This window comes from Oxyura jamaicensis, chromosome 8 (assembly GCF_011077185.1).
Source record: "Oxyura jamaicensis isolate SHBP4307 breed ruddy duck chromosome 8, BPBGC_Ojam_1.0, whole genome shotgun sequence".
Taxonomy (NCBI): domain Eukaryota; kingdom Metazoa; phylum Chordata; class Aves; order Anseriformes; family Anatidae; genus Oxyura; species Oxyura jamaicensis.
Genome location: NC_048900.1, coordinates 23,945,606 through 23,960,252, shown reverse-complemented (window position 1 = coordinate 23,960,252; position 14,647 = coordinate 23,945,606). Strand labels below are relative to the sequence as shown.

Here is a 14,647-nt window from a genome sequence, read left to right as displayed (position 1 = left end):
GTGACACTCTGGAAAATGGAGAGATGTGAAGCTGCTGCTCAGGTCTCTCATAAACTACAGAGGTTTGTGGTTATATTATGGTCACAAGCATCTTGTTAGGAAAGCCCTTTTCACCAGAGAAAGCAGTGACTCTAAAGCTGCCCCACCAGGTAATGCTGAATCCCCTCCCAATTTGAGATGCCCCCTTTTATAAATCAAGAGCCTCTCCCACACTGACTGCCTAGCGGTGTAATTCCAGCCGCTTGAGCAAAGTCAGCTGTTGTTTCTATGAGAGGAGACGGTGGGGCTGAAGTTTGGCAGGGGTTTATTCCCACCCCATAGGAGAAGTAAGCGGAAGAGACAGGCAGTGGAGCAGGGGAGAGCTGCAGACCTTTCCAGCATCTTTATTTGGACACAGACACGCTGCTGCCAACAGTCCTTCCCTGAGGGACATGATGTAGGAAAGCAAGCCAGCTTGGGTGAGTAGCTTTTCTAGCAAGGGCTTTGTGACAGCAGTCAGAGGAGTGTTATTTGTGGCACGGACTATATATAGCTATATGTGTGCGTGTGTAGATTAAATATATATGTGTGTGTAGTCCCTTATCGCTGCATTCCAGCTTGAGTGTAAAACACAAAGGAAAAATCAAAGGTTTTAGAAAAAGCTAAATTTATCTGGGAATGGGAATTATAATAGCAAAAGAGGAAATTAATTGGGGGGACGGAGATTACAATAATATTTTACTCCTGCCTTACAGAGGCAAAAATAGCATTCGTTTTCTCTACCTACTAGTAACAGCCTTAATTCTTTCCTGTCCTTTGCCAGCATCACTTTGGAGTAACCAGCTACAAATGAGGTGTGTCTGGCTGATGTGAAGAGAGCTTTGGCCCAGCTCATGTTTGTCCCCTACAGCCTGAGCTCAAGAGCTGGTGTGGACTTTTGAGTTCAAGACAGAAAAACAAACGAAAATAAGGTCTTGGCATGCATGCCTCAGGTTCCCCATCCAGAAGAATTTTACTTCACTTAACTTTCATTGTCCTCCCATCCTTTAATGCTACTCAAGCCCAGGCAAAACACCCAAAGATGCCTCCCTCATTGATCCACCCCTTGATCTGGACCCTCTCTGCTACTCCAGCTCAGCCTGGTCCTTGTAGAGAGGGTAATGTCCCTGTCTCCAGTTTGGCCAGGCACAGATCCCATTGTAAAACCAATCCCCGGGTCTTTTTTCATGCTCTGACAGCCCTGGAAACGTGCCACTCCCAGCAGAGCTTTCTGCTGCCTGCAGCCTACACCACAGTGCCTTATTCTGAATCAATACTTGCAGATACTGGAGATAACACGGGGAGAGAAATACATTAACGTAGCAGAAGAAACAAAGATAATGATGTTTTTCTTCCATTTTTTTCCTTCCTTCCCTTCTTCCACAGAATAAAATTTTATTTTCTTCCCTCCCCAGATCTCCATGATCTTGCACTTAGCAAGGCTCCACACTCTCGAATTATTTCACACTTTCCAATAAAACCTTAAATCTTTTTTAAAAACAGCTTACTTTAATTGAAAAAAATCAATCAATCAATTTGCCCCTTCTCTACCCTCTCTCCTTCCCCCCCCCCCCCCCCCCCAAACAGACCCATTTGCAGTAAATAATCTGTAGCCAGACTTTCTGCTCTAAAGAAATAAATAATTCTGAATTTGCTGAATCCCGCCTGATCTCCCAGCCTTAAATCACTGCACATTGTACTGAGCTCAGCCAAAATGTTGAACACACTGAAGCATGACTATTACTTGCAGCCTGCAAGTGTTTTTAAAGAAAAAGTCTCTGAGGCCGTGGTCCTTTTTCCTCCCAGGACAGTCTGAGAGAGGAGGTGAGCCAGTTTCTGAATATAAATTGTCTCTTCCTTGCATTTTGCCCACTACAAATGCAGACGATGCCTTGCCCTGAATGGACTTACCAAAGACTGACTGAAGGCAGGAAGAATCCAGTGGGTCTCTGAGCAAGTCCTTAAGGAGAGGCATTTTAACTCTTTATCTTTCCTCTAGCCAAAAGCTTTGAAGTCAGTTATAGGCAGGTTTGTATCACAACGGGACTCAATTCTCACATTTCATAATTTCTTAATTTCTCATATTTCTTAACTCCTCGTATTTCATAATTTCTTCTTTTTTAGGATTTCTCTCCTCAAAGCTCCTGACTGTCTCAAAATGCCAGCTGCAGCTGAAGAGGGAAAATGCAGCATGCAACTGACTACTGATGCCTAGTTATGAGTTATACAATTCATGAGCTTCCAACAATTTAGAGATGAAAAATGGTTTATCCACACTTTGGTGTGTTGAAACATTCTTTTTACCATTTATCTTGAAACTGATTTTGTTTGGGTAGTGGTGAATGTTATGCACAAAGCTGTGAGTGGAATCTCTAATGCGAACTGTTAGACGTGAAGCAATGGGTGTCATCATGCTTCAGGGCTGAGCTGTGATGGACCAAGAGCAACCCAAAAAAGTTCTGCTCACGATTTTCCAGTGTATTTTGGGAGTTTTAATTGGAATTGGAAATGCTCGTACTGTTCTTGCATTTCTAGCCAAACTGAAAACAAAAGCTGTTAACACTTAAGTTTACTTGCTGCTTTTCCCTTGTGCATTTGAGAACATCAGTGATTGGAGAAGATTGTGAATGCTGTATTTTCACTTGGAAATTGCTTCCTTTCCCCTCATCCCTTTTCAGTGTATCTGAGAGAATCAGCTCTGTAATTTTCATTGACTGTGTAAAGAGCTGAGGTCAGCTAATCCACAAGGGCTCCTTCCCAGATTTGGCAAGTGACCAGAATTAAACAATACAAAATATCAGAAACGTTAACATCACAAGAAGAGACATAGCCTCATGTTTTCTTGATACTCTGACTGAAGATTCCTCAGATAGTAATGTGAGACCAGTAAATAATGGCCCAAATTCATTCTGGGACAATTTAGCAGGAGCTATTATAACATTTTTTTAAAAAGTAAATCATTTTAAAAGTATATCAATATATAGAGTGATGCTGATGCGGTATTTTCATGAATTAAAATATACCAGTGCTGAAATTCACCCTTTCTGAGACTTTCCTTTTCAGCTGTGAGCTGTGACCTCTGCCCTTTAGATAATCTCATCAGGAGTCAGTGCTGCCAAGATATTAAATAAACCATTTTCTTTTTTCATTTTACAGCTTAGGCCAGATTACCATTTACAGGAGGGCCCATTTCCATCTCCCAGTGGCGTAGAGGGACTGTAAGATGGATAAAATGTAACTTGCACAGAGCAATGTGAAGATGGCATTAGGATAATGGAACAGCAGTCAGAGATGTCCCTGCAAAATGATGCTCGTAGTGCAGGGTAAATGGCATGTGGATTCAGAGGTAAAAATGGGCAGTGTTGCATTTCCAGTGCTACTTTGGTAGTGTCTGAGACATCTCACACCTCTATTTCTGTGCTGGCTCTGGGTGGCCTGATTTTCCTTCCCTGTCTGCATATCTTAAATCCCATGGTGAATTAAGTGCTCCCCTTTCCTGGCCGTGTGTGGTGGCAGCTCTGCCGGTCGGTTTTGTGCAGAGGTTTTCATCAGCAGCCAAATGTGTTCAGTTAGGTGGCTTCTTCGCTGGTGCTGTTGTGTGGCAGAGGGAGAATTGGGGCTCCAGGCATTCAACCATGTTTCCCTCTGCTCCCCATCATGGGGTCAGGGGCTCTCGACTCTCTCCTGACAGTGTCTCCCATCCAGCAACTCCACCTTCTACCTACTTCTTTCTCTACCACGAGACCCCTTGCTCTGCACCCCAGGCATTAACCAGGATCTGCCTGTTTCTGTTGAGTTCACGAGAAGGGCAGATGCGACAGCTGATATTGAAATGAGTTCATGGGAAATACGGTGCGGTCCTTGTGGCACACTCCCTCCAGCAGAGATAAAACCCCACTCTCCAAGATACCTGTTCTTTGTCCTCCCCTTTCAGAGGAGGAGGGAAAATTACAGGCCTCTGATTACTCAGGGAGAAGAGCGCACAACTTCCATCTTCGTAATTTCTTCCACCACAATCAAGCATTTCAGGAAAAGGGCCTGAAAGCCTGAAATAGTCAGCCAGGGGGCTTTCCACCTGGCTCCTTCCTTGATAACACACAAGAGGAATAAAAATGAAGACTTGTCTTTGCCATTATGTTTCATTTCCAAAAGCAGCTGTGCTGCCCGGTCATGCCTTGGATCGGGAACAGAGGCTGTTGGGAATGGAAATACTCTCCTAATGTGCAAGAGGACTCGGGGAAAGTCCCTGTGCCATTTCCAGGCTGGCTGCGTTCAGGACATTGATAGATTTTAAGGCCAGAGGGGAGAGCTGCAATTCTGTCTCCTGACCTCCTGCTGGGTACCACGAGAGATTGTGACCAGCAATTCCCACATCCAGCCGGGGCCTCACGCTGGAGCTACGAGGAGCCCCATCCTCACTGACCATGGCAGGCCCTCCCAGGAAGCATGCCCACGGACACCTTGCAGCCCTGCAAGCTGACAGCCTGGCGTTTTCAGCACTTGCCTGCCCAGGACCTGCTCCTGCAAAAGTTGGAAGGACTGGGACAGTCCTGTCTGCTCCCACATGCCCTTTTAGAAGGTCCCTCCTTTGCTAATGATTTTGAAATACATAACCAGACACACTGGAGAATGTGAACCTTGTTTCCTGCAGTGATGGTCTTGGGGAAGGATGTACGGTCAGCACCCAGATCTGCACTGTGGTAAGTGATCAGGAAAAGCCAGAGGATAGCCCCCCACTAAAGCCTCTGCATTGTCGCAGTCACACTTCATCTCAAGTGTCCCCCCACAAGTAGACGTGACATAGGCAGCATCTCTTACTTGTCAAAGGACAGTGGCGGTCCTGTGAAACAAAACAAGTGACTGGCGAGAACAGCTCTGCTAAAACAGAGGACTGGTTCTGGGTGTAATATAGCACAGTAATATAGCACTGCGGTTTAAAGCCATGTAATGCCATTTTCCATTAGAGCTCTTGTTCATGTCAGGAAGGGGTTTGATCCATTGATGGAAGCTGTTATAAACAGACGAGAAAACCTCATCCATATTTCTCTTGAGATTGTATGAAGCTGACAGTGTGCTCACTGACCACAGTCATCTGGGACTCTCCCACACAAAATAACCCTCTTTTCATAAATAACAGGATTGTTGTGGTGGTGGACTGAGATTTGCTGTAGAATTCAGTTTTGTCAGACAAAGAGCTTCTTCTGGTTTTTAATTTGCGCTGTTAAAAAGATTCATCTTTCTTTCTCTTTGCATCTCATTTTCCTTTCCTCTTTCTTCCTTCCCTGTTTTTTTCTTCTTCCCTCCTGTCTATCTATAGAACTTAAAGCTATTTGTTTGAAACAAAAGAGTTGTGTGGGTCTGGTAAGTGGTGCCTCTGAATTGGAAGGTCACGATTTTAAATCCTGCTTAGGAGTAAACTTGGACAAATTCCATAAACTAATAACCCAGTGCAGTGTTTCAAATTGATGGAGGTGCTGTCCTCTAGATGAGACATAAAAATAGAGATCCAATCTGCTTGGCAGGGACCCCACAGGACTTATCAAAGATGAGTGGGGGCTGCTAACTGTTTTGCCCTTGTCAAATCCTCGCTACCACCACAGCTTCTCTTCCTGTTCCAAAGCAATGACACTGGACCTTATGAAAATGAGATGGCGAACTTGAAGCAGCTATCCTTTTTCTAATTATTTAAAGCAGTTTGCAGTGTCTGGCAAGAGGGGGAAAGAGAGATAATCCACTCACTTGAAAGTGGAATGACCGTGAATTTCAAAAAGCAAAACAAAAGCGAGCGAATGGTGCCACCATGCTCTGCAGCAGTGACATTATTAAATGATCAGTGAGCTATTAAAGCAGCAACATTTAGTACCTCCCCTAATGACTTGTACCGCTAACTGGTTTCCAAATTGAGATTTTTATTGCCTCCACACACGAACAGAACAAGGCTGTGTGCTCTTCTGGAGCCTCCAGCTGAAGCAGACTGTTCACAACAGGATCAGTGAATCTTCTCACTCAAAAACTAGTAATGGCTTGCGAGATCCCCACTCCTCCTCTGTCCTGTTTTCATGCCAGGGCCAGCAGCTTCAGGGTGTGAGACGTGGTGAGGATCATAAGTGTGGGGGATTTAGCAGAGAGCCCCACATGATTCCTGTCTTATCTGAACTTCCTAGCATCTGCAAAATTTGGCAGCGTTGTGCATGAGCAGACTGTTCCGAAATCTCCCCAAAAGTGCTGATGCCATTCAAAGAGGGAATGCTGTGCTCACAGCATTTCCAGGAGGGAAACCAGACGTGGGGATGCCAGTTTCCACTTCCAGGTAGAAATACAGAGCATGGTGAGAAAACAAATAGATGGAGGAGGAAGTCATGGCAGCCTGTGGAGGTGGAGATTCACCCAGCTGTTTCCACTGTGGCTCTCCCAGGTGGATTTCTACTGTCTCATGGGATCTCCTGTGATGGGAATAGCTGGGCAATGGTCTTCTGTCAAATGTCGTTGAAGTTATGTAGGGCATTTCTGTGAGCAAAAGCACAGCATGAGTGACTACAGAAGGAAAGATGATTAAAAAGCAAACCAAACCAACTACCCAGAAAAGATGGGTTCTGGCTGTAGCTGCAGTTATTTATGTGCTTGTGATACTTAGTAAAGGAAAATGGAGTCTGGGTCTTCTGTGCATGTGAAATAAATGCAAATGTCATTGCTTTGATTTGTTTTTCTCTGTCAGTTGTGCAGGCGCATGCTGCCCGCACTGTCTGAGTGAGTCAGGCCATTTCTCGCCCAGGCTAGGCAGTCACAGGGAGAGGCTGTTATTGCTGTTTCTGTTTTTATGTATCAGGTGCCTGATTTCTATGACAGAAACCGCTCATCCTTTGCGGAGGCGGCTGGCAGAGCAGTGGGGGTAGGATGGCTACAGAGGCTAGTAATAGAACATGCACATTTTTTATCCCATGCTGCTTTGAATCTCTCTCCGGCAGCACTGACTGCGAGTTGTTCCCGTGTTGTGGCTTTGCAGTAGCCGCATGTGGTGGCACAGGTTTGCATGTCCAGTTTCACTCTAGTGTCCATCTACCAGTGTGTCCACGCTCTGCAAAATGCCTTTGCCTTTCCTTGTAAACCTAGCAAAGAGGAGGTCTGTGTGGGATGCAGGACACGGTGAGAACTGGAGAAAATGGGGCTGGAGGGGCATTAGGGGCCCTTCTGTATTTCCTTTCCCTAACTTCATGCAAAGCCAGTTAGACCTAAGTCCTTCTTGTCTGCCATGGGTTTAACCTGTTCTTGAAGACCTTTACTCTGGAGATTTCAAGATGTGCTTGGGCAGGTTGTTCCGGTAGTTAACTGTCCTTGTCATTAAAAAGCTTTCCCCAAGACCTAAGTTGAGGCGTAGAACTGGGTTCCAGGTCAGGGCTGAAGCAGAGTGGTAAGGCACCATGAAGGAGCTCACGTAGCCACTTCCTGAGCTGCACCCACTCTCATCTCAGGGCTTCGTCCCCCAGGACAGCAGGTCAGGTGTTTCCCACCATGTGAACACACGTGATGTAGAGAGACAAAGAAAAGGGCAGCAGGGCCAGTTCTGGCAGATGAGCCTTCTGAGAGTGGCACCGACAAAATGTTCTAGAGACTTGACTGAGTCCAATTACTACTTTGTGTCTTTAAAGTGCCGAGTAAATGAAAGAAACTACAAGATCAAGCCATGTTAGTCTTCTCAATCCCTTAAATGTTTGACAGCCCTCTCCCCTTCTTTCTGGCTTTCTCAGACGATTTTGAACTCTTAACCTTTGCTGCTGCTTTGAGCTCACAGCTGCCGAAACCAAACTACCCCCAGCCATCCCCAAATTCCTGTAACAATCACAAAACACTTTCAAAGTGACAGTGCCCTCCCTGGAACTGATAAACTTTAAGCTGTCTCCAACTTTCTAAACTTTCGTGCGTGTACAGTCATCCTCATCTGCTGGTGCTGGCAGGCTGCTGCTCTCTGGGTGCCGCAGCAGCTGTGCCACTTCACACAACCCCTTGTCCCTGTCCGCAGACAACAGCCACGAACACCAGCTGTTTGGGCTGTGCCGCACCACTGGGCAGAGGAATATAGATGCCCACAGCACGCATGGTATTAGGATGGCAATTAGTGTACCCAAGTAGACCCTGAAACAGAAGGGATGGATCTGTGTATCCACCCCCAGGCATGGCAATGGAAACTAGAGAAGTGGGACTGGATCACTGGGGTGAAAATCAGTGTCAGGTGTCATCCTCAACCACTTGATCAGGGCTTGACCGCAGTGCCAGCAGAGCTGGTGGCTGGCTAATGGTTTTTGGTTGCAGAGCTAGAGCTAGAGACTGAGTCATGTCAGTTCGACCTCCCCTACAAATAAATAAATAAACGATAAAGAGATTTCACAGTGATGCCTGAACCTGATGTCTCATGCTCACTTGTTTTGATGTGTCTAATGTAAGTGGGCGGGTAATAAAAGCTTCAGTTAGACGCTAGCATCTTCACTGGCGCTGCTGGAAGCCCCTGGGATGCTGCACTTCTGGAATTTTCCTCTAATGGAAACATCAGCAGATAACTATTGATGAAACAGAACATGCATACATGCACGCAAAAAAAAAACAGCAATGGTTTATTTCCTTAGGCTGCTGGGTGTCAGATGCAGAGGCATATTTAGATTCCCCAGGTTATGTACCCACCTCAGCTTCTGCATCAACACCCCTGAAATATCTGTTTGGGGCAGTGTCCTGGTAAAAATATGTGTCTATGTAGGCATCAATAAGCAACTAAGGGGGTCCTCAGCCCTCACAATACAGCTGTAGTTAATGACATCAATTGCATTTCTTCCAGTGGCTCATCACCCTGCAGAGGATAAGCAGGTGCTACTCTGTAACAGGCAGGTCTAGCACTGATGTTTCACACACAGAGGAGGTTCGCCCCATAGACAAATTGGCTAGCAAATTAGTTTTCAATTAGGATTATTGAGCTTCTTTTTAGGCAAGTGAGTCTTCAGGAGGTTCAGGTGCCTGAAAGGTCTCTGTAGCAATTTTTATGGGTAGCATCTGTTTAATGTTGGGTTTGGGTTAGCCAAAGCTGAAATCGTGGCTAGTGAGGAGGGAAGAGCTCCCAGTGTTACTGCTGACCTCCTTAAGGTAATGTACAGCTCTCCAAGGCATCCTTCCAGTTCAGTGCTAAAACACCATTTTAGGTCCTGAATGCAACACAACTAAAGAAGAACAGATTCTCCTAGAAGTGTGGGAGGTCTGTGCTCAAGGGGGAGGACTACAGCTTTAATCCCAGTGTTAAAAATTTTATACTGGTCCATGGCTAGGTCATACCACGACATCGTTGACCTTGTTTCCTAGATATAAGCACAGAAATACTGCCTGTATCCAGACATTTTTAGATATTTATTTTCCCTGAACACTGAAATTGGAACGCTCCTTGGTCTTGTCTATTACCTCACAAATGCCACAGGGATCTGCAGCCAGGCACTGGGAGAAAGGGAGATTGCTTCCTCCTGTCTGTGGTTTTATATAGCATCTGCCTCTGAAAACAAGAAGCAAACAAGATGACCCTCACTTTATCTGCTTATGTAAGTCATTTTGCCTGAGGTCTGAGCACTGTGGGATGGCTAATGTAAAACTTGCTCATGCGTCAAATAGCAGTAATTTACCTCTAGACTCTGCTTTTTTATTATTATTATTTTTAATTATTTCCAGAAATGCTCCTTAATTAAAAACTTACAGATATGAAGCTTGGAAGGAATGTGGCCAGGACGTTCTTGGACTACTACAGACTGAACTCCTTGGTGGAAAGACCGCTAGCACCTACTCCTAAAACTCGGTAGGTCAAAAAGCAATTTCTCTTGCTTTAGTGGGGCTGCTTTTTTTCATACCTTTCATGACTAAACTTCAGTGCTGCTGCATTATGGCTTTATAATAAGCGTGCCAGTCTAACTGTGGTTATTTTATTGAAATTCCATTCGGAAATAAAGCATTTATGATCAGGAAAGATACCTGGTTTATGCCTGAAAAAATATTCAGGGGATTTTTGAGATATCAATATCTTTCCTGAATTCTGTCTGCTGTACACCAATCTCACACCAGTATCTTTAATGGACTTACCCTTCATTTATCTCCCAAGAGTGAGAGGAGAATCAGACTTGCTTTATTTTGAAAAGTCTTAATTCTGGAAGTGAAAACTTTTCAGTGCTTCAGGAAATGACTGGCAAGTCTGTACTGAAGGCAGCACTCTTCACCTCGCCTTGGACCTGCTGCAGTGCTGGCAGCTGGACGGCAGTTCCCTTCTGCTGGTGTGACCAGAACCCTTTGCCTCAAGTTTCCCCCTCACTACTAGTCCTTAATCCAGCTTTACACACAGCTTAGTGGCTGTTTGTCCAAAAGCAAGTCCTTTTTGGACGTGAAGTAAGGCTACCACTGAGCAATGCAAAAAGGTGTAAAGTGAAAAAGTGAAGAAAGGGTTTGAAATGCCCAAGCACTGCCCTGCAGTGCTGCTGGCCCTCAGTGTGGTGTCCTTTCAGCATCTTACCTTGTGTAAGGAGCAGGGGTAATACTACTGAAGTGGTTGTTGAGAACCACCATTATTTGAACAGACAAAGCCTCGTAACAGCATGAGGAGAGGAGCAAAGAACCAAAGTTCCTATTTCATGGGAAACATGATATTCAGAACTTGTCTCAGTTCTGAGAACAGAGCAGTTACACCTCCAGTATCAAAATTTCCAGCTAAATGCATTTGGATCAATTGGAATGTTTCACTTGGATTTCAGCTCTTAAGAGCATAGCCAGATATAATTTATACTTTACAATGGAAAATCCAGTTCCAAATGGAATTGTTCCTCTCCACCAAGGAATGCAGATGAGTCTTGAAATTCACTTCCTTCTTTTCCCTTCTTTTTTCCCCTTAAGAAAGCACCTGTGGGAACAGTTGCTTGTTTACAAAGGAATACTTTCCTACTGGAGATTTTCCATTGATGCCTAAGATGGATGTTACAAATATCAGCCCAGGCCATAAAGCAGTTGCTGGAGAACCCTTCGGCAGCCTTTTAAACTCCTTTCGGTGCAGCCATTCTGGCAGTTCCTTATATATGTGGTCAGAGCCAGCCTGGCTGCATTAGGTGTTTAAATGCCCTACTTTGGGTCCATCTCCCTTTCTCTGTTCGTGATCTTGACACAACAGTTTAGGCTGGCTCAAGGAGGATTGTCAGCGCTGCAGCTCTGAATGCTCTTATCTGCAGAGACCTGCAGGGTTAGCAGAGAAAAGCATCCAGCATCTTCCTTTCCTCCGGAAATTGAATGTATCATTTCTTTCAGACTCCCACGGGCCACAGCCTCCAAGGCTAAAAACCCATGACTATTACTGAACCCAATTACCACCTGACAGCAAAGTGCTTTTCTGTAGCATCATTCAGTTACCTCATCAAAAGGAATGTTTGTTTGCTTTCTTCATTTTAAATTAAAGAACCACTGACAGTGGTAACTGAAGCATTTTAATCTCATCAAATATCCATGTCCATCTCTATAGAGACAGCCACGCCAGCAGGGAAAGATACACATCTATAATCGGGTTGAACAGAGCAAATTTCTCTCCTTCCCCCACCAGAATCTAATGGGGTGAGGGATCTTTTGTTTGGGGAGTGCTACCTCACAGTAAAATCCTGAATACAGTAAATGTTCAGCCCAGAACCAACAGATGTTTAAGGAATAGATCTTTAAAGATTCATGTTATTAATTTCCTCATCACTTTCAAATACCAGCTTTTCCCTGTAAGAGACAAATGCCTTCTATTTGTATCCTGGGTTTTGTCACCTGACATTTGATCAGAGTCTGTATATATATAAAATGTACATCAATTAAATGAAATTTTCCTTTGAAGCTATTGTGTTAACTGCAAACCTGTCCAAAAGAAAATCTTGCAAACTGCTGGGGAAGAGGAGGGAGATGACTGTGGCTTTAAATATGTCTTGGCTGGGCAGTGGCTGGAAAGGGATTGGAATATGGAAAATGATACTAAATATCTGTGTAATCAGGACTAATTATATGGTATGGTTATTAGCTTGAAACAGGACATGTTGTGCCCACAGTTTATGAAAATATATTAAAACATTACCAGATTCCACATACTCATTGAAGGAAAGCTGCAGAGTTAATAAACGTGTAAGGGACAACTAATTGGCTGCTTTGTCCTAGCCTACTACAGGCAGAACAATTTCTGTTTGAGGGAATTAGTGCAGCCAAAATGTGTTATAATGATAGCCCTGGAAATAACAACAACCTGAAATGCTTCCAGAGCACATCTGAGGAGACTTCTGGACTCTACACTGACTCCGTAGAGAGCCAAACACAAAAATGAAATGCTTAAAGGGTATTTTATCACCAACTACTTCTCAGACATTCTTTTCTTTCTGTTCCACCTCCACCCTGCCCACTGCTATCCTGCCGTGTGACCTCCCTCCCACCACAGTCTATCCAGTCTCTCCCAGGACTCTTCTTGCTGAGTTTCCTCCAGCCTTCCCTCAGCTTCCCCAAGAATCCTAGTGGCCACACAGGGTTTTCCACAGCCTGCAAGACCCTGTGATCCTAAACGAATGCCCAATTGAGTAAGATAAGGTCCGTTGTTATCAGCATGCTAAGCCACTATTTTCCTGAAGGTGATGTGTCTGCTGCAAGACAGGAAAGCATCGGTGACTCAGCTAGGAAGGGCAGAAAGGTTAGAATATTTTCATGTGTGAGCTAATGAATTAAAAGCCTTGCTGAACATTTGCTAGAGTGATAAGCCTTCAGAGAGGTTCAGGAAAGTCCACCCAGCGCACAAAGACATCTCCCCAAGGTTGGGTTAAGTGGGCACAGAGCAGGAGAGCGCAATGCAGAGAGGGGCTGTCAGGTGGCAATGAAAGTCCATGCCCTTCCTCTCCTCTTGTTATAGAGCTTTTTTATGCTGCTCAGTGGCCAGCAAATTCTGCTCCCTGTGCACTCACTGGGAAGCATCTGACTGGGACTCCCTTTGATGCCATCAGTGGCACGGGCAGCTCTTTCTCTTGCTGAGTCCGTCCTGCACACAACTCTCTACTTGTGCCAAGGTAAAGGTTAACATTGCTTGGCTTGAAAGCAAAAAAAATGTCCTCCACTGTATTCTGGTAAAAGACAAAAAAAAAAAAAAAATGTATGAGATGAAGAGAAAGCAGAATACAGCTGCTAAAGTAGGAAAACAGAAATTTTGCAATGCAAAAAATTGCAAATGCAAGTCACCTTGTACACTGCCTGAAGCCTTTGCCCACACCAGCATCGCTCTGTTCTTTCACTCCTGGCTCATTGACTGTGCAGCAGAGCCGTGCTCCAGCGCAGCGTCAGCAGAGTTCCTCTTGCCTTTCTAACCACCAACTCTTTCAACTTTTTTTTTTTCCCCCTGAAAGCTGCCAGCCCCATGTTTCTGGTTTTCTGGGCACAATGGAGTCCAAATTATAGAAACATGAAGTGCTTACAGCTCTGAGTGAGGTTATGGAAGCTGGGCTTTGAACAGACATCATGTCAGTATCCTAAAAAACCTCACCTCGCCAGCGGAATATTCTGCAACTCATTTCTGTGCTGGGTTTTCCTTTAGGGGTGTAGGAAAATAAATTGGGAATCCTACACTGATACACATGTAAGAAAAGTCCAGGAGAAGATGAATAATTCTAAGAGCAGGCATTTGATGGCATGCAGCAAATAATGCCTGGGGCAGCACACTGAACAAAAAAAGGACAGAACAAAATATTGACTGGCCCTTCGTTAATTGCTGCCTGTCTGTCGTGCCCTGAATGAAACAGCAGTCTTGTTGAGGAAAAAGTAGGCTGTGATGAGGTAATTAAAGACTGCATCAGAAGGCATATCCGCCAGGAGGTTGAATTAAAATTGCTCTGACAGCCTTTATTCTGGCAATTCCTCCTCTTGCTGCTTGACTTTGCAGCCTTAATGATGATGTATGAGTTCACAGCTGCGTACCCACCTGGACGGATAGGCCCACGGGGCTGGCCCGTCTTCCTCGGAGGTGGTGGGAACCATCATCTGCATCATGTCGGGTGGAGATGGGGGATGTCTTCCTGTGGACAGGCATGGTCTGACAAGGAGTGCTTCTGCTGGGACAACTCAGTCTTTCACATTTTGAGCCCCATCTGACTGAAGGAGATGTTTCCAGGGGTTGTGTGGTCTTGCAGGCTCAGGCTGATGCCATCCCAGGGATCTGCTGCTCTTTGGCACGTGCTGCGTGGTGGTCCTTCTGTCCCACTGGGTCTGGGATGTTCTTCCCAGTCCCCCTCTTGCTGTCTTTCAGGAAAAAAAAATAAAATAAAAAATAAAAAATCCTCTCTATGCTTTAAAGATATGCCTTCAGGATTTTTGAGGTTTTACTTGCATCTGTCAATGCTTTCTTTGACCTGGCCATGTCTGAGATGAGAGCTGGGAGTGAAGCCACCTGCCTGCTTTATGTAGATGGCTGCTTCGTGTCATTCTCTAGGGACTCTGTTTGCTGTCATCCCCAGCTCACTTCCTCCAAACTTACCCTGCTGTCTTGTCATCTTTTCCCCCAACATTTTGAGTGAGAAAGCCGTCTTATAAATATATTAACAAAAAAAAAAAAAAAAAAAAAAAAAAAAAAAAA

The 14,647-nt window shown here is 44.8% G+C and overlaps 1 protein-coding gene across 4 annotated transcripts in view; it reads left to right on the top strand.

The window, feature by feature from the left end:
• The window catches only part of BEND5 (BEN domain containing 5), a 921,457-nt gene that overhangs the window by 898,748 nt on the left and 8,062 nt on the right, over positions 1–14,647 (top strand). For all 4 annotated transcript variants that reach the window (XM_035333426.1, XM_035333424.1, XM_035333425.1 and 1 more), the window contains one exon: positions 9,742–9,838. In XM_035333426.1, coding sequence (XP_035189317.1) covers positions 9,742–9,838 — 97 coding nt within the window. The remainder of the gene's footprint in view (positions 1–9,741; positions 9,839–14,647) is intronic.